We start from the raw sequence: 20,038 nt of genomic DNA on the forward strand, positions 1-20,038 counted from the left end.
TCTGACGTTTAATTCCACCTCACTGAAACTGATAAGTCTTCTCAGTAATGGCGTCCATACTGAATTGGGCGTTTCTGCCTCTGTAACCTACAACCTGGTTGTAATCATTTTTGATTAAAGTGTTACAAATTCATCAAGCCCTTACAGTGGATCTTTTTCTGATTAGTGACTGAATAGAAAGCAACAAAGGAAACAGGCCAAGTTAAATATTAATCTATATCTGTTTGTAAAGACACACCCTCATCCTAGTAGATTGCCTTCTAGGCATCAACCTGTTGAATTAATTTTGTTCAGCTTTGGGAAATTGAGATACTTTAACATGACTTTGTTTCAAGACATTCATTTGGGTCTTTGGGATGTTTGAATGTCTTTGCATAAGTCCATCTGTGTTTGTTCAACCTCATTTACAGAAGATTCCAGTTCCTGGAGCAAAGCCTAACACAGAATATTCCCAGACGAAGAGTGACCCTGCTGAAACCCTCATCGCAGACACAAGGTGAGTAAATCTTGTGTGAGCTTCACTATACATCTGCCAAAATATACGTCTGCTTTTTTTTTTACCTTTGTTTGCACACATGGGAATGTCTCTTTATAATGTTTAGAGTCCCAGGGGAAAAGTTGAACACTGGTTAAATACTCTGAGTTTTGGGTTTTTTTCCATCTACTTGTTGTGTCACCTTTATCATAGTATCAGTACGCATTGTGTGATCTGTATCTTGCTTTATCTCACTGTTGTTGCTCTTTTCCTGTATCAATGAAAGAGGGCAGTAAGGCTGTACAGGAACACTGGGGTGTTTATCATGTGCAAAGGCGTAATGGTGGCAGTGCCTCTGCGCAGCTGTGACAACATAAGCCGTCTCTCTATCTGAACTTTGTGTCGTTTACTAGAGGCTCGGTGTGGGCGAGGCATCTGAATATGTCTGTGACAGTGAGGAAGTGTTTCTTCAGCACTCTGTGGGAATTTAATAGAGGGCCCAAGTTCACAGAGGCAGCCTAAAGGCATGACATTTTTACCAGTAAGCTCTAATTGTGTTGTCTGTGTTAGTGATTTAGTTCCTTACAACGCATCGCTGTTTGGGGCTCTGCATGGGTTCAGTCTAACGTATCTCAACAAATGTAAATCGTGAGCCCGAGTAAAAAGAATTTGCCCATGCCATCATTAGGTAACAATACAGTACTTTTTAAAATTTAACATGGAATTTTTATAATTAAGTCCTTAAATAAAAAATAGAAGAAAGTTGCAATGCATTTTGTGGCATATTGCAAGGTGCAGTTGTACAAAACATTAGTAAGAACATGAACAACGCTTAGATGAAGCTAAAACTATGCCACTGGAGAACGTCCGGATGGAGCATATTTACAAAGAAGGTTTTTCATCTAAAATGCTAAACATATATATTTATTTTACAGTTTAGCTTAATTACTGCTCTGAGGGGGTTGTTCTTTCAGCAAAATGCATGTTACAGAGTTGGTTTGCTCCAGTTAACAATTCGATTCGATTACTAAATTAGTTGACACTTATTTCAATAGTCGACTAATAACAGTTAATCAAATTAATAGTTTCAGCCCTAGAATACATCAGGAATGGACAATTGTCATATCTTTTACAGTTATTATTGAATTTATCTTCACAGCAATAAACTCTACATGATGGTAGTTGTAAACCCCAAAAACTAAAAGAAGTGTGGGGATTGTTACTTTGACTATATTCCCACTGTTGATTCCATGGGAACAGAGATTCATATCAAAATCTTTAAAAATATGATTAAACACAGTTATGTGCTGTTTAGTGGAAAATGTTCACTACTTAATGTCACTGGAGTGGTGAAGTAGCCTGTTGTTGTTTGTTGATTTTAGTTTTTTCTTTTTAAGAGCAGTACAGTGACCGTGGGTCGTTGACTACAGCTGTGTGCAGTCACTGCAGTACAGTGTTGCTAATGTCGCCACTTTTATCGTTTTCACAATAAAACCAAGAAATATTATAATAAACCTTTTAGTCTACATTGCCCATACCTAGTATACATACAACTAAACCTAAAAAACGTAGTACTTAGTATCTGAATATTTTGCTTCTAAAACTGTAAAATGTTAATCTGAGGACGGCTGCTGTGAAACATGCATCTTATTTATTGGATATTTTTCCTTGATTTCATCATTGGAGGTTGAAGTCAAGCATACCCATTGTTGGACCAATCAGGCTTATCGTTGTTGTAACTAAATATCCACTGTTCAAATCTCCCAAACACATTGCATGCCTATAATTTAGAGTAGTTCTTGCCATAACTAGAGCACCTTCAGGGTTAAGCTGATTTTGCTATAAAACCTACAGTTTTTTAGGAGATATAAACATGCAGGGTTTGAGGAGGGGAGTGTAGCAGGCAGAGTCTAATTAAAGTTACACAATTAAAAGCCATTTTAGTCAAAAGGCTACAGAGTAAAACAATTGGCTCATAACTTTGGTTTATTTTAATTTTCATTGAAGTACTTAATACCCTTTATGGTTAAAAGGCCTTCTGTGATTACAAAGACTAATTCTTCAGCTTAGTATCATGGTGTGTGACGTTAGCAGCCAGTTTTTCAAGAATTTTCTGAAACTAAAGGAGTGTAAAGTAACTGATATTGAGCAACTTCATTGTTGGAGCCACACCATACAACACTCACATTTGTGTTACGACAGTGCAGACAGAGGATGTTATTGTTATGATAAGGTCTGGTAGCCGAGGTCATGTTCTTGCTCCACCCTGTATTGATACAGGTGGAAAGTGACACCAGCAGGCGGTTTCAGTCATAGAGAGCTGACAGGCAGGCAGGATGCTCCCTTAATTCTCTGCTGGATGGAAATTAAACTGTCACTGTAAGGTGAGATGGTTAATATATCTAATATGTGCGTAAGGATATTTGACTTATTTAAGCTTGCTGTAATGCTCAATTTACTGCCATTCCGATTAAAAACATACCCAAACCCAGGTTGTGGGATATGCCACAGCATCTCAGTCGGATTGAAGTCTATACTTTAACAAGGCCGAACTCAGAGGACAGATGCAACATTAATAGATATTTAATAAATTAATCTGGACATGTTCCACAAGAGTATTTATCCTACACAGATGTCACAGTATAACCAGCATGTCTCATTTTGTTTTACCTAAAGAATCTGTTGACGAACCAGGGGGGATGTGGCTGTTTTTCTTGCTTCTGAATATTAGTTTAAACACAAAAATATTACTTTAACTCTCTTTTGTTGGTTGGTTTGTTTGTTTGGTTTTTTTTTTAGCAATTTTTCTCGTTTTTTCCTCTTCTTTTTTTTCTTTTTATAGATAATGTAGATCTCTCGTCTTGGGTGGGCGGAATTGGATTTTGCGTTTGTGCATTTTTGTTGTTAAAGGAGAAAAGCTTAAAAAAGTATTTTGATTTTAAAAAAAATCTGACTTTCACTGTAATTAAATCTTTCTGTTTCCACCAGCAGCTGAAAGCAGAGGTCCGTGATTTTAAACCTATCACAGTCAAAGTTAATAGAAAATATGAACTGTAGAGTAGTTAAATCTGAGGTGATCATAACATAATAGTGAGAAAACACAAGTTGGGTAAATCAAAACATACTGCCTCTATACCAGGATCTTTTTCTAGGATGAATTTTACCCTGGTAGATGCAAGGTTGAACCAAAAGCACTGAATGATTGCCCAAAAAACTACCCTGGTTCCTAAAAAAAAAGTTCCTGTTGTGGAAACCTTCCTTGTTATGCCTCTGACTGCTTTTAGTGTTGGTTGGGTACTGGTTTCCACAATACTTCCACAATAAAACGTTCCCACATTCGGTCTACACTCTACCAACAAACCTCTTTCTGGGCGACCTGTTGGAACTTGTAAGGCTTTGAATCGGGAACTTTGAGTTATGGCGTCAGTCTGCTTCCAAGTCACCATATTTGATCTTGTGACTGCAGAATCAATTGAGCCTTTAATCAAAGCTGTGTGATTTATGAGTTAATGGCTCAGAGCAGAATTTGTATCAGAAGAAGCGTGGAAATGTAATCTGTTTGTATGAAAGCATGATATTAGTCTGTTTGGTTTTCTTTTATGCACATAAAGCAGGCTGGATGGATGAGTTAATGACTGCTTTTAACTGTGCTGGGTGGTTAAATTGTGCTGAGCTATTAAACACTTAAAGGTTTAAGTCTGTTTACAATTCGCCAGCAGGCCTGAATCCACTTCCAATGCCATTAACCTATGGTGAGTAACTTTTCCTCTAAAGAGTTAAAAGTGAGTGTGATTGAGGCAGGAAAAAGTGATCTGCTCTGGAGGAATATGTATCCCTCTGTGCAGACTTTGTGGGAACTGAAACATTCCTCTCCAAGCTGCCAGCTGCGCTGTTGCTGAGCATAGAGAGACGTGTGTCTTCTCATGGTGGCATAATCACAGTGGCTGCTACAAGATCTACTCCACAGTGTATTATTTGAATAAGGTGCAGATGATAGTCTGTGCTTCCAGCCTGTGTAATTAAAAGCTTTCTGTTGTATTCCTCAGGTTCTCTGACAACAGTTCAGGTGACTGCAAAGTGGGAGAAAAGCCAGCAGAGATTGAGATTTACTCAGCACCACCCCCTCTACTCATGACAGGAGCCAATCCGGACTGCAGACAGAGATCTACTTCTGCTGCCACCAGGAACCACAAGTCTATGTCTCCTTCTTCCAGTCCCATTCAGCCAGGGGAACTCAGCCACACAGAGCCCCCATCTGGACCAGGGAAGAAGCCTTCCTCCTCTGAACATCCAGAAATCAACTCCCAGATATCCTTCACCAATTCCCAGAGTGACGTCCTCACCCAGTGCTCTTCGAACTTTGAACCTAATCCCACCTCCTCTGCAAAGACAGATTCTGAGCAGGGCAAAGGACTGGTGGACAAAGGACAAGGGGCAGTACATCATCCATCAACATCCAATCCTCAGGCTTCTTCCTCTCCCCTGTCTTCCTCCTACGGACCCTTAGGGCTTTTCAGCATGGAGGGGCAGCGCTCTCCCTCTCCACAGTTTTCTCCACAGAGACTCAGCGACAAACCTCCAGTCTATCTTCATGATGACGAATCAAACAGGTAACCTTTAGGCTTCATCAGGACAGGGGTTTGTTACTAAAGAGTCACAGTTTGAGTTGCTGTCGGGTCTTTATGCTGCATGTACAAAGGAGCGTAGTGAGGGTCACTGCTTCTGTAGTTGCAACATGTGAGTGCCATCATGCTGTGGAAACTTTGGATAACTTGGATTTTCTGCATTTTTATTAAGGCTGTCAGTAGTTTGGAATAATTCTTCTAACTGGTGAAAGAAAGAGACTTTTCTGTTTATCCTTTTATTTTTAATCCAGCCAAATCAGTATCATCTGTTGTGAATTTTAGACTCTGCAGAAAGATTATAACTACAGCTAGTTGAAACCAAAAGGGTGGGAGGAGTCTACTTGTCCTGGATATTCCAGCACATTGGGCATGGAAAAAATTCCAGTTGCCAACTTGCAGCCAAACTTTGAAATCAAAGCATTGCTGCAGTGGCTGAAAGAAGAGACTTCTTCCAGATTAAAATGTTTTTACATATCTTTGTGTTTGATTTGTTTCTGTTTCAGGGTGGAGCATTTGATACAAAACCAGAAAACCGCAGCGAGAAAAGTTCCCATTAGGATTGTACACTCGGAAGGAATAGAGGAGAAGGAAAACTCTCCATTTCTCCAGCAAAGTCCCCTCCCTCACAGCGAAGCTGAGGACCAAAGTGTGGCCAGGTTCAGCACTCCGCCAGCTCTGGGACAGGACTCTGTTTTCTGTGCCTTTACTCGACAGAGGGAGCCTGAAAATACTCCAGATACTGAGATGCAGCAAGCTGCTCAGAGAGAGCCGTACATGACCACCGTGGAAGATCATTCAAGCTTCAACAGCGAGGAGCCCAGCAGCAGGCGAGAAACCACAGGACTGAGTGAAAAGGAGGATCAGAAGAGAGAGGAGCTGGCGAGGGACATCATGGGGAAGGATAAATCACTTGCTGATATTCTGGATCAGAGTAAGATGATGACCACAATGGACTTGATGGAGGGGATCTTCCCTCAGGGGGAGCAGCTGTTAGACGGAGCCCACCAGCGCAGGAAGGTGCAGACGAAGCAGACTAACGTTCGGCCCATCGAAGAGAGGTGAGCATCACACAGCTTTCAAACAAGACCTAAAGGACAGAGATGCACCAGTCAGTCAGTCAGGAACCAGACCATTTTGGTCTGATAGGCTCTGATCAGTGACCTCCAGGTGAAACACCAAAAAATCTGCATTTTTTTAAATTCCTCATTCATTAAAATAGATCAAACCCCATGAACAAAACAGCGTGGAATCTTTTTACATTTTTAAAATTAGATACAGGTTTGAGACATGTTTTGATGCAAGAAGGGGATAATCTTGTAAATTCTTCATTTTGTTTGTTTCATTCAGAGCTGCGACCTTATTTGTCAGTAGGTCAAATAAGAAAAAACTAAAACTAAAAAAACAGCTCGTCCAGGAAAAGCTGATTGGTTCATTTTTAATAGATCAATGATTAGTCACTTATAACGTCTACCGCAACTATTTGTAGAAACATGTATAACGTTAATTACAACATTTAATTTCCCTTTGAGAACTGAGTTGAATAAAGAGAATGGTCAGTGTGCACAAGTCCAGAGTCCAGGCAAAATAATGGGTTCACGGTTCAGGAAAACTGCTTGTTCTGTTTCATTCCTTCCTGACTGCCGGTGGCAGTAAACAAAGTGGAAATGTCTCCTTGTGCTCAGCGCAGGTCCAGATTTTATGTAAACAAAGTGACGTATGTGACGTGTAGCCTACCTGGCTGCTGCATCTATGAATGGCTCCTGGGAGGCTAGATTTGGTTTCCTGGGATCTTCTTGCTAAGACGTTCTGGGTGACCAGTGTGACTGGCAGTCTTCCAGGCTTCCATAGAAACTAGTTGCCTTTTCCAGTCTTCACAGGACCGTTGTGACAACCTGACTTTCATTTAGTCACCTACAGTAGATTCTCACTACCGGTGGTGTATATAATCATAACCTAGCACTGGGTCACTCTTCTCAAAAGATCAGCCAGTTCTGTGCTGCTCTGTACATGCAGAGCAATGTTTTGGTTTATGCAGATTAGACCCAGGAGATTGTTGTTGCTTCCTCAGATAACTAGCACGTTCCTCATCTAATGAGGCCAGCCTGCCTGCAGACATTTATTGTTTCTAATGTCTCATTTTATCACCATTATAATCTATAACAAGGATTGCAAAGTTTTGAAAAAGCATGTTTGTGGTGTTTTAGCTAAACTGAGTAGAACTGGGTAAGACATCAGCAAGCTGTAAAGGTTAACATCTACATGTTATTAGTTTTGTTTTTTTCATTTATCGCCTTTATTAAAGTGATGGCAAGAAACACATGCAGCCAAATATGTTTGCAACCCCTGGTAAAGATGTGTAAAAAAAAAAACTAGGAAATTTCATTAAATTTCTTAATAATTTTACACTACTTTTTAATAGTGTAAGAATTATGATTATTGATTAATTAATATTTATCAAGAATTATAATTTAAAATCGTAATTTGAAAAAAATGAATTTCTTACATTCTGCAATAGAAGATGAATCTATTTTAAGGGTTTTTACTCATCTTTATCAGCTGTGCCAAACATATGGTTGCACTGTATTTATCGCTAATTCTGGTTTTAGAGCAGCTCAATACTAACAGGTGATTTGCATTTCAGGGAAAAAGAGGAAAACATGGCAGCGGCCCTCACCATGGTGACCAGTTCAACATACTACAGCACCTCTGCTCCCAAAGCTGAGCTGCTGATCAAAATGAAGGACATGCAGGATCAGGATGAGGAGGAAGACTCCGAGGATGAACTGGACATTGGTTTGAACAACAAGAAGGTAAAAAGACTTGTTTGTGATTCCTGCTTGTTACAATAATGTAGAAGATTTTGGATTTTCCTTCATTTTTGTTTTTGGCACTCCGTTTCCCCTCACAGCAAGAGCTGATCGACAGCCTCAGTAAGAAGCTCCAGGTGCTGCGAGAAGCTAAAGAGAGCCTTCTTGAGGACATCCTGGACAACAACGCTCTGGGAGACGAGGTGGAAGCCCAGGTACAGCAGGTGTGCCGGCCAAATGAGCTGGAAAAGTTCAGGATGTTTGTCGGGGACTTGGACAAGGTGGTGAGCCTGCTGCTGTCCCTCTCAGGCCGCCTGGCCAGGGTGGAAAACGCCCTCAACAACCTGGAGGAGGAAGCTACACCTGAGGAGAGGGTGAGCATTGGATCGTTACAATCATTCTTTACTGGATTCTATAAAATTCAAATTTCTGAATTTCTTCTTCAGCGTACGTTGATTGAGAAGAGGAAGCTTTTGATCCGACAACATGAGGATGCAAAGGAGCTGAAGGAAAACCTGGACCGTAGGGAACGTGTAGTTCAGGACATCTTGGCTAACTACCTGCCAGAGCACAGCCTTACAGATTATGAACACTTTGTGAAGATGAAGTCTGCGCTCATCATCGAGCAGCGTAAGCTCGAGGACAAAATCAAACTTGGTGAGGAACAGCTTACATGTCTGATAGACAGCCTGTCCATAGAGCAAAGACTGGCCTTGTAAAAAATAAATAAAAGATGGTCATAAAACACATTAACTGACCAGCTGTAAAAGTTTAGTCATGTGGCGTCAGGTTTCAGTTCAGTCCTGTCACCAGCAGAGGGAGACAGAGATCAGAACCTGCAGATGAAAAGCCTGTCTGGAACAAAGGAATATTGTTCTTTCCTGTTTGCTTCACCACTTCACGTTTTTGCTGTATTGATTTGGACCGGACCGTTTGGACCGAATCCATCTCTGAGCAACGCTTTCTTCAAAGATAGTGCTCCTTGTTGCATCCACCAACCACTATATCCAACAGTCTAAGCGCCATTTTTACTTTGTCTTTGTTTTCCTAGTAATTTATTGTAGCCTTTTGAATCTGCAAAAAGGAGGAGGACGGTGTTTTGTCATCCGTTAATCTGAGCAGCCATGCTGCCTGATGTGTGTTACAGTATTTATCATGTTCTGTGTTTGTTTTATCACATGATCTATAAAAATCCTAATATTTCAGGTTACATTATTGCAACGCCCTTACACATAGACACTAGTAGCCTTTTCAACAGAGGTTTTGTGGCCTTGCCTTTCTCACTGAAGAATTTTTTTCTTCACCCAACAGAAGAAGCATATCTGATTCTGACTTGAAATAAACTTCCTGTTTGCAGTGATTGTAGAAACATCACTTTCAACACCTTCACTCAGTGCTGTTCTTTTTATTCACATTACCAACCTGTTTGTTGATTATTACCACTTATATATTGACCAAGTGTTTTATATAATTTGTCTTATGACTTCAGTGTGCTTTGTTACACACAATGTAGAAACTGAATGCACATTTACAATTGTTACTTGAATAGTTCTATAAAAGTTGTTTAGGTGCAGCTTCTTGCAGCCAAATATGAGACACATTACTAAGCAATTCGACTGTTCAAATGTTAAAACTGTTCGGCTTTGTGGGTTAAATCAAGCTGCCAGGTGTAAAGCCTGATGGAAGACGTTTGTTTCGCAGGTACCGAGTCTGCTGCAGTTTCACACGCTTCATGCGCTGCTGCATCCTGACACTAAACACTTCATCAGTTGTGCTCCCTCATATAAAATAAAGAGTCTGCTGAAATCACACACTTGTAAACGGTTTCTTCTCTGTGATCCGTTCACTCTCCAGAGTTAACCATTAACTCCACCACGCCCCTCTCTCCACTGATATGTTTGAAGGTGAAGACTTTGACGGGACAAAGGATGTTATTAAGTCAGATATTGCTCATAACTGAAGCAAAATGTAGAGCGTTGCTCAGGACGGAGCTCTCGCCAATACAGCATGTGTGGCAGCATTCAGCACGTACTGGAAGCGAGTTTGAACTACAGAATCGTCCAGGTGAGTACGTGGAAGGAATGTGACGCAATCGTCTTATTTTGCTGTATAACCTTCATAGATTCAAACGGACAGTCTTTGACATGGCTTAAACAGGTGAAGTAATGCACCTAAAGGTGAATTACTTTAGAAATACTCAAATTTATTGTAGATGAGAAATTGAAAGTTAACAAATATAACCTTAAAAAAAAAACAAAGCTTACTATGATTTATGAAATGCGCGGTGAACTCCTTATGGTAACTCATTGTTTATGTGAAAGTAAGAAAGATGTCAAATTAAGAGTTGTAGGACTGCCTGACCATACAAAAGTTTCTTCATAATAAGATGTAATGTATAAATACAAATACGCCATAGAAAAACTGTACTTTGGCCTTAGTACATGACATCACTTTTGGATGACGGAGGTGGAAAATTTAGACATTTTCTTTTATGGATCTAAGACCTCAGTTATAAAAGGTAAAAATAGGATTTGTTGATTTTCAGAAAAGATTTTTCTGACCTAGCCTCAAGGTCGTGTCTCTAGGAAGGCACCAGGGATAAGCAATTTCTTGCAATAATGATAGAAGTAATGATACAAAGTACTTAAAAATCTGTTGCAATTTATTTTTGGCTATTTTGGAAATACTGTATAGTGGCTACATCACACAACTGCATTCAAAGTCCCACAATCACAAACACTGCTCCTAAAAACTAAAAATAAAATAACAATTACCAACTTTCTGTTTTGGGACACCAGTGGCATTAACTAGTGTAATTTTATTACTAAACAACACAATAGCTGCCTTTAATTGTTTTTTTAAGCCATCATTTATTGCTCCTCCCATGGCACCAACAGTAGATAAATAGTTTAACTAACTATGCACCCCAAAACAATCTATCAAAAAAATCCATTTGTATGACATATAAGAAAAACAAATCACCATAAAGGTTAACAGTACAACAGTTGCCCATCACTGGGAGGCCGTGGTGTTTTCATCTAGCACAGACAATAGATTGGCATGGTTCTAACTTTGGAAATCAGCAAAAATTTACTATTAATGAAAATATTGCAACAAAATTTTAACCAAGTTGGTCCAGCCTTGGAAAAACTTGACTGAACTCTCTCTCTCTTTGGTGCTGGTTTCATGTTTAGTTCTGTCAGCCCGTCGTCCTCTCTTTGTCATCTGACTCAGCAGAAATCACCCAGTTGTGATGTCAACAGGCACTAATCATAAAGGAGATAAGTGTGTTCATGGAACATTATTGCACCAAGGCTGAGGAAGAATGGACTGTTCTTTGAAACTTTTCTTCTTTACATTTCAGGGGAGACAGCTCCACAACATTACATAACGGTGGCTAGAGGCAGAAGTTGAACTCAAGTTTACCAGCAGGCATTACAAGAAAAGATGCATTCAGTTCAGAAGCTTAAAGAGTTTAAAACAAGCAAATAAAGAACATCATTCTGACACCATTCTAATATAACAGTTTTGTATGGCTTGTTCATAAAAATTACATTTGCAGTATCATCATCTGTTAAGACCTTTTCAACTATGGTAGACTGAAATGTGCGCATATGTATTCAAAAAGCTAAGAAGTAGCTAACTTGTCCTTTTAAAGAGGTACTGAGACAACACAAACTACTACCCACACATGCTAATATCCCTTTTAAAAACATCCCAAAAGTAAATGTCCATAATTAGTTTAACATTTTTACAGTTCCTTGCAAAAGTATTCATACCCCTAAACTTTTTCACATTTTCTTATGTGCTAATCATACTTTTCAATGTATTTTATTAGGATTTTACAGTCCTGCGAAAAAGTATTAGCACCCCCCTCACAGATGTTTCCCTTTTGGTCATTTTTTTTTCCAATTATAAAACAAATTCTAATATCAGACAATGACAGTAACCTGAGTAAATTTAAAATACAGTTCTCAAATGATGATTACGTTTATTCGAGGTGAAACGCTGTCGACACTAACCCGGTCTGATCATTAGATTTACCACCCTTAACAGCAACAACTGCCATCAAGTGCTAGTGACTCCTGTAATGAGTCTCTAACATTGCTATGGAGACATGTTGACCCATTATTCTTTGCATAATTGATTTTAAATAGCCATATTTTTGCATTTTCAAGCATGAACTGCCTATTTATAGTCATGCTACAACACCTCAGTTTGATTTGAATCTGGACTAAACCACTTCAAGACCTACCAGCACCATGCTATGAGTTTGAACTTTTTTGAATTGCTGTTAGTTTCATGCAATCCACCTTACAAAAATTTCCACTTTTGTCTGATTGGTCAAGAAGTACATTTTCCTAAAGGTCTTGGGGATCATCAAAATGTTTTTGGGCAAATGTGAGAAAGGCCTTTGTGTTCTTGTTGCTCAGCGGTGGTTTTCTCATTGAACTGTCCCACTAAAGCCACGTTTGCCCTGTCTGTTTCTTTTTTTTTTTTTTTTATCATGAATGTTTATGAATGTTTCTTTTGTGACCATCTGGATGATGTCTCTGATCTGTTCCTGAATTTCTTTGTGGGATATTTTAGCCTACTTTATGTATTCAGACAGGTTCCATTTCAGTGATTTCTTGATGTTACAGTTTGGCAGTAAGGTGTGAGAGTGGTTAGCTGGTTAATTGACATTGATTCCTGATTTAATAAGGGGTGGGTTAGTTTGCATAGCCTTTTACATTAAGAAAAGAAATATTTATTTGAAAATGTCATGTTTTAATAATATAAAAATGTATTTTGTGATTTGAATGTAATCAAAAAACAGCCCAAGCTGAAGAAAGAGTGAGCAAATACGTTTTCCAAGAACTGTATGTTATAGACCAACACAAAGTAAAGCAGCGCACAATAATCACACATTAAAGTGTGGCATAAATTTATATTCCTATTTTACTCTGATACCCCTGAATAACCTGTTTGTAATTTGATTTGTGTAAATCCTGCTGCTCTGTGAAGGCCTCAGAGGTTTCTTAGAGAACATTACTGAACAAACAGCATCACGAAGACCAAGGAAGACAGCAGACAGGTCAGGGAGAAGGTTGTGGAGAAGTTTAAATTTGAGTTAGGTTATAAAACAATATTCTAATCTTTAAACATCTCACATAGGACGGTTCAGTTCATCATCCATATGGATGTGGCACAACTGCAAACCTACTGAGAGATGGACATCCACCTAAACTAACAGCTCATGTAACTGAGGAGCTGCACAGATCCACAGTTCAGGTGGAAAACTCTGTCGACAGGACAACTTAGTGGTGCATTCCACAGTTCTGGTCTTTATGGAATAGTAGTAAGAGGAAAGCCATAAAAAGTCCTATTTACCACAAGCCATGTAGCTGACACAGCAAACATAATGAAGAAGGTGCACGGGTCAAATTAGACTATAGTTAAACCTTTTGATCTTCATATAAAAATGCTATGTGTGGTGGAAAACAACCACTGCAAATCCCCCTGACCACCCCATGCCAATGGTGGGAGCACCCACAAAGCCATTGCCTCAACCTTTTTCAGCCAATACAGGGAAGCTGGTCAGAGCTAACTGAAAGATAAATGGAGCTAAATAGAGGGTTATTCCTGAGGATAACCTGTTAGAGGCTGCAAAAGACTTGAGACTGGGATGGAGGGTTATCTTGTAGCAGGACAGCTGCCTCAAAATACAATGGAATAGTTTAGATCAAACCTCATTAACGTGTCAGAATGGCTGGCCAAAGTCCAGACCTAAATCTAATTGTGGCAAGACTGAAACGTTGGTGCTCACAGATACAGCAGTCAGGTTGATCTTGAGCTATTGTGCAAAGAATGGGCCAAAATATCACTACATCTGGAAAGGTGGTGAAGACATACCTCAAAGACTTGCTACTGTGATTTCAGTAAAAGGTGGTTCTACAAAGTATTGAGTCAGGGGGACTGAAATGCACACCTCACATTTCACTCCTTACCCTTCCCCTTTAACAAGTAAGCACTGCTTTATGTTGGTCTATCACCAAAAAATCCCCCAAAACCACTCTGAAGCTGGTGTTTCTAACCTGACAAAATGTGGAACAGTTCAAGGAGTATAAAGACTTTAGTGAGGCAAAAGAGTATTGATATGAATGTGTGATTTTAAAACCTTGCATACTTTGTTTTCTGTTTAGCAGATGTAATGGCACCCTGCAGCCTCTTGTCTGTGTGAGCATCAGCAGCCACCCAGGGCAGGAATGATTTACGTAGCTCACACAGCACACTGGCAGTTCCTGGGACTTCTGTCTGGGTGCCTGGCATGGCTGTTCATCATGACAACAACTGGCATCAATGAGTGGCGGCTTTGGTATGTGGACGACGTGTCCATCATCACCTCAGGCATAGCCTGGGTGGGTATCTGGAGGGCGTGCTTTTACAGCCATGTCCTTCCAGAGACTGAGAACTGTCAGTCCATCAATATCTCAGACAGCTTCATCCCAACAGAGATCCAAATGGCACAGGTCCTGATGATGCTGGCAGTGATCTTTGGCCTGTTGGGCAACATTACCGCAGCTCTGGCCATGAGGATGGCCTACTTCTCTGTGGAGGACCACAGGTACATGAGGATGAGCTTTGTGCTGGCTGGGGCTCTGTGTTTGGTCACAGCAGTGTTCTCCTTGGTGCCTCTGCTGTGGAACATGGCTTCTGTTCTGAACAACAGCACCATAGACTTTCCTCCTGAGTTCAACCTCCCTGTTGCTCCTGTCCGGCAGAGTGTTGGAGCAGCAATCATAATGGGCATCTTGGCTTCTACCCTAATGCTTGTAAGTGGGGCAATCTTCCTCTGCTACAAGTATTCAATGCAGTCCCTGGAGCAAACCACTGACCCGCTCAACGGTCCCTGGACAGTAACAACACTGCCGAAGAAGTCTGAGCTGCGAAATGGAGACAGCTATGGGATGGATAATCTGGGGTTCCACAGTGAAGAAATCTCATGATGGTCCCACATCTTTTTCCTGCGTGAACAAAAACTTACATTATAAGAACATTTCTAAAAAAGACTCTTAGTCATAAATGTTAAGGACCAAACATTCCTTTAGAAAGCAGTTACAAGTCTCAAAACCTCAGTCTGGAAAACAAAACTCCAAAAAGACAATGGCAGCACACACGCTGATGAATGTGAGCCTTTGTATTGCATATTCTCTGTGAAAGGAATCAAAATAAAGTTATTCCACATTAGTCAGTCTAGATTATTCTATGTGATTTTTGCTGGAGGCAACCTTTTTAAATGTTATCTCCTTCAAGGTTACCATGGCTTGATTCCAGTGATCTGCTTATCGTGACATTTCACAAATGGCATTTATGTCCAATCTTCTTCTATTCACCTGACCCAGATCTACTCAGATATTGCCTGCTGAAGACCTGTAACAATCGGCTTTAGTGTCCAGTACCAGCCTGGTTAGTAAGATTATAGATTCTTTAAGCCCTGGAAGAAACAAGCCTTGATGGATCTGATAAATTTCTAAAGTACATCCCACATACAATGTCTCGCAAAGGTATTCAGACCCTGTGAACCTTTATCGTTTTTTTGTGTATTTTCTTGTCATTTTACCTGATAGTGTGAATCCAGATGTTGTGTGAATTCCTCAGCAGTTTGTTAGAGATTATTAGACAACAAACAGCATCATGAAGACCAAGGAACACAGCAGACAGGCCAGGGAGAAAGCTGTGGAGAAGTTTAAAACAGAATTTGGTTAAAAAACAATATTCTGAGCTTTGAACACATCATGGAGCACTGTTTAATCCATTATCTGCAAATGGAAAGAATATTTTTTAACTGTAAACTTACCAACACATGGCTGTAAACATGGCAGCATCATGCTGTGGGGATGGTTTTTTCAACAGGAACCGTTGAAGCAGGTCATATTGGATGGGAAGATGGATGGAGCTAAATACAGCATAGTTAAAAGCTGGTTTACCATCTGGCACAACCTGAAACATAAAGCCAGATCTACAATGTAATGATTTAGATCATAGCATAATCACGTTTTAGAATGTTCAAGTCAAAGTTCAGACTTTGACTAGGAATCAGAATCTAATTCAGAATTTGTGGCAAGACATGGAATCAGAAGTTCACAGATGCTCTCCATTCAGTGTAACTGAGCTTGAGACATTTTGCAAACAGGAATGAGCAAAACTGTCATTGTCTAGATGTGCAAAGCTGGTAAAGTTTAATGAAAAAACACCTGCATCTCACTCAATTAGGCAGTCAATTAATCTATTGTTCACTGAGTATTTTTCATACAAAACCCAGAGCAACACAACAGGCGTTCCACAAGATAATATGAGGAGGTTATGAAAAACAAACAAAAAAGAAATAATGAGCTAATCAAGGTAAGCATGAATAAATAGAAATGGGTAGTTAACAGGTGATGGACTGAGGAAACACAGTTGTGGTTGTGATAATAAGACCTTAGATGTGGACATACAAAGTATTAGAAGTTTAGATTCTAAAGTTTAGACAAGAGTGATAAAACCAACATCACAAATAATAAAATAGGAATAAACAAGTAAGAAAAAATAGATAGCTAAAAATATATTCAAAATGAATAGATATAAATGGAAATGTATATTTTGTTCAAACAACAGATTTAAAAGTTCTTTCATCACAACAATAAAACATAAATATGTCAGTAAATACAATTATTTACAACTTAGAATACAAATATTACATTTTCTTTGTATCAAATTTTGAAAGCCATCTATTCTTTTTCTTCCACTTCACAGTTATAAACTACTTCTGTTGATCTATCACTTACAATTCCAATGAAACACATCAGATTTACATTTGGGAAAAAAGGAGGCCCAGACCAGGTTCAGGTGCTGGGGCGGTCTGCCTGTCTCCACCCCTGGAGGGAAGGGGACCACATCCAGGGTCCGGTTGTCCCTATGGGGTATCAGCACCTGGACCTGGGAGTATAGAGGATGTATGTGAGTGAATGTGCGACGTCCATTGTCGTTTGTCTTTACATTGGGTGCATGGGTGTGAGTGTTTTTATGTGTACGCATTAGGGTGGGAATATGTGATTGTGACTGTGTGTGCCTGTTTTTTGTGTCAGGTTGGGTCTTGGACAGCTCCCTCTCCTGTATCTGTTTAGGACCCCCATCAAATGTGGGGCCTATTCCCTCCCCGCCACACTACCTGCTGGTGGTTGGTATTTCTGTACTTCCGCTGTACTTGTGGTTCCTGGTATCCGGGGCTGGGTGCTTTGGTGTGTGCTGGCTCACTCCTGGTGGCTGTTTGCCGGGGCCTGGACCCCTGGGCTCAGTCGGGCCTCTGCTTGGGGAGTGATGTGTCCCAGGGTCTCGGGTCTCTGGGTCCATGGCTGGATCCGCTCGTGCGTAGACGGCTGCCGGCAGGGCGTGTGGGCTCATCGCTGCAGGTCCCTAGGGTTTCTGCACTGTGGCTGCTGGGTGGTTCCCCTGGGACTCTCACCTGCTCTTTTCTGGGGGCGTTGCGGTAGTCCCAGCGGTGGTTTTCCTGGGGTTCCTGTGCTCTGGGAGGCCTTTGGATGTCTGTGGCTCGGATCTCCTCCGTATGTGTCCCTGGTCCAGGGGGGCAGGTCTGTGGCTCCTCACACTCAATATTGCATATTTTATGGAGAAACCTTGTATACACAAGCGCGCCCACACTCAGACCCAAAGGTGTTTAGATTCAGGTGTTAAGAGATACACAAATGTTCTATATTGAGCCGCATTTACCACTAAATACATCTTGCATTGATAGGTACCGTGCACTTTTCGTCAAAATAGCTGGTAATATGAACGTTTCTGCAGGTGAAGAAGCAAGCAGGGTTTTATCTTGTATTGTTTTCATCCTTCTTTCTTTCCTCCATTCTATTCTCCTTCTCTCCCTTTTCCTTTTTGCCTCCCTTTCTCTCTTTCGTTACTCCATTTTTTCATTTTCATTTCTGTCTCCCTGTCCGTAACAATTGAAATAATCCCAAAGCAGTTTCTAATAACGTTTCTTTTTATGACTATCAAGCAGAGCTTTAAAGCGTTAGCTGTAATGCTCCAATTGTGAAAGTAAATCTGTTGAGCTTCTTCTTGGCACTCAGACAACAATTCTGAGCTACTCTGCCGGACAGGAAACAGTAAAACAAAAAAGAATAAAGGAGGATCTGATGATCACTGCAAGCCATTATGTGGCTCAAAGTAATAAAGAAATGTTTCATTATAAAAACAAAGCCAGGATAGCTGTCTTTATGTGTAAATAAAAGTTACATGTGACGTGTGTTGCTCATTAAGGTGGACAAGACTGAAGGTCATGGACACATTCTTATCCTGAGATGGTTATAAACCTTATTTCATGGAGTGGCCTCACTCGTCAGCTACAATGACTGATCAGTCTTATCGCAGCGCAGGCCTGGGGGAGGCAACATGACATGCCAAGGTGTAGGTTGCTGATGGCATCCATGTGAGAAATGATATCAGTAAGTCAGGTTGACTCCGGGCCCAACTCATGTGACCTGCGTGGGACGAGATCAGGCATGTGAGTATGGAGAGGGGTCAGCCTTACTGGGGGTGATTGTTGCAAGGCATGCACACACACTGGTCCAGTGGCTTGCTGCACCTCTCTGGAGGAGGCAGACGGGTGAAAAACAAAAGCTCCTCTTGACTTCACTTCAGACGAACACAGCTTATTTAAAAACACAAAGGGGATTCATGCTTAGAACAGATGTGACCCTCACCAAAATGCTCTGAGGTGCTTTATGACAGAATAAAAAAGTTCACCTATTAGCATAATTGCTCAAGAAAATTCCTGTAGATTATATATTTATATACCGCTGACTATAAAGTCTTTCAAAAAAGAACTAAAAACAGTTTTTTATGATTGATATCTTACCTTTAGATTTTATATGTTTATTTGTCGGTTAATGCTTTTATTGACACCTTGTAGCACTTTGAGATTTACATGTAAAGTGCATTATTAATAAAATGTATTAGTATTATTTTGGAAAGCTATTTAAAAGTTAACCATCAAATCCCTCCTCTATGCCTTTGGCTACCTTCCTGTAATGTTCACTCCCCTCTGCAGATAACATTTACGTAACACACACAGTTTGTTCTGGGCTATCTGATCTGTCTTGCTTAGTCATCAAATCCATCAGTAGTAAAGTATTGCCAGAACAATACAAGCAACTGAGATGATTGAATAGGGGGTTCAACGCACAGTGTTTGGTATTTTCCCTTAGGCCAGCTAACTGTGTGACAGTTTTGCTGAGATGTTGGCATTTTTCCGCAGTGAATAAGATCAAAGAGAGATAACTGAAGGTACAGGTCAGAGCGGAGGAGCAATTCATCTCCCACAAACCTTTCTTTTATGTTTTTCCATAAATTAGGGCCCTCACCCACAGAGATATAGATCACGTATGATTTACTGCTGTGGTGGAAAATAACTATGGCTGCTTTAGAGCCTTTAAACGTTGCCATAAAATGACATGACTAAAGATTTGCCAGATGTTTCCAATCTTTCAGATCTGTCACAACAGAAAAAGCAGAAAAAAACATGTTGACATGTGTAAGAGTAATAATGTCTCCTATTAGAGGAACTCCCCCTGACTTTCGAAACCACGTGTTTCGTTACAGATCTTTGTGACTGCACCAGGAGCTTAGTGTTCTTCACAGAGCCAGTCAGACGTGTGTATAGAAGTGATGTTACAATTGGGTCTAAGGATGTTTTCAAGAGGTAGTCATTTTGTTTATTTTTTCTAAGTTGGGTTCTGTTAAGAGGTCACAAGAAGGCAATATCCTACCTGCTGTTGAAAAATCTCCATGTTTCACATTGCAAGTCTTAAAGTTCAACATTCTCATTTAGATATTTTTGCTGAGATCTGATTTTCATTACAAGGTTCTTCAGGCTATAATTTTAATGCAATTACCATCAGACCTCAGTGTGAAGAGTCTATGGCCCTATATTGACCCAGATGCAAAAAAGCAGATGTGATGGCACACTCAGCAGTCTGTGTAACTGAAGTAAATATGAATGGTGCACATGTCAGCATATGTGCATCAGTTCTGAAGTTGTGCAATAGGAGCTAAAAAAATTCTGGTTATTTCCATCAACGATGTCTGCTCTA

The 20,038-nt window shown here is 40.2% G+C and overlaps 2 protein-coding genes across 7 annotated transcripts in view; both read left to right on the forward strand.

Annotated features, from left to right (window-relative positions):
• Nucleotides 1-9,716, forward strand: part of shroom2a (shroom family member 2a) — a 51,462-nt gene extending 41,746 nt beyond the window's left edge. For all 4 annotated transcript variants that reach the window (XM_047374480.1, XM_047374479.1, XM_047374481.1 and 1 more), the window contains 6 exons: nt 411-496; nt 4,522-5,085; nt 5,604-6,158; nt 7,742-7,910; nt 8,009-8,281; nt 8,354-9,716. In XM_047374480.1, coding sequence (XP_047230436.1) covers nt 411-496; nt 4,522-5,085; nt 5,604-6,158; nt 7,742-7,910; nt 8,009-8,281; nt 8,354-8,626 — 1,920 coding nt within the window. In that variant the 3' untranslated portion in view covers nt 8,627-9,716. The remainder of the gene's footprint in view (nt 1-410; nt 497-4,521; nt 5,086-5,603; nt 6,159-7,741; nt 7,911-8,008; nt 8,282-8,353) is intronic.
• A 115-nt stretch (nt 9,717-9,831) lies between these two features.
• cldn34a (claudin 34a) lies at nt 9,832-15,137 on the forward strand. Of its 3 annotated transcripts, none has more exons than XM_047374483.1 (2): nt 9,832-9,971; nt 14,093-15,137. In XM_047374483.1, exon 2 carries the CDS (start codon nt 14,156-14,158, stop codon nt 14,894-14,896), a length of 741 nt encoding a protein of 246 aa, XP_047230439.1. In that variant the 5' UTR covers nt 9,832-9,971; nt 14,093-14,155; the 3' UTR covers nt 14,897-15,137. The 3 variants fall into 3 exon arrangements, with proteins under 3 accessions (XP_047230439.1, XP_047230440.1, XP_047230441.1); XM_047374484.1 differs by having other exon boundaries at nt 9,839-9,971; nt 11,102-15,137; XM_047374485.1 differs by having other exon boundaries at nt 9,843-9,971; nt 14,096-15,137.
• The last annotated feature ends 4,901 nt before the right edge of the window (nt 15,138-20,038 follow it).

Source organism: Girardinichthys multiradiatus, chromosome 9 (genome assembly GCF_021462225.1).
Source record: "Girardinichthys multiradiatus isolate DD_20200921_A chromosome 9, DD_fGirMul_XY1, whole genome shotgun sequence".
Lineage (NCBI taxonomy): Eukaryota > Metazoa > Chordata > Actinopteri > Cyprinodontiformes > Goodeidae > Girardinichthys > Girardinichthys multiradiatus.

Bases quoted from the DNA above. Each gene is read 5' to 3' on its own strand.
- cldn34a (XM_047374483.1), top strand. From the start codon at position 14,156: ATGATTTACGTAGCTCACACAGCACACTGGCAGTTCCTGGGACTTCTG.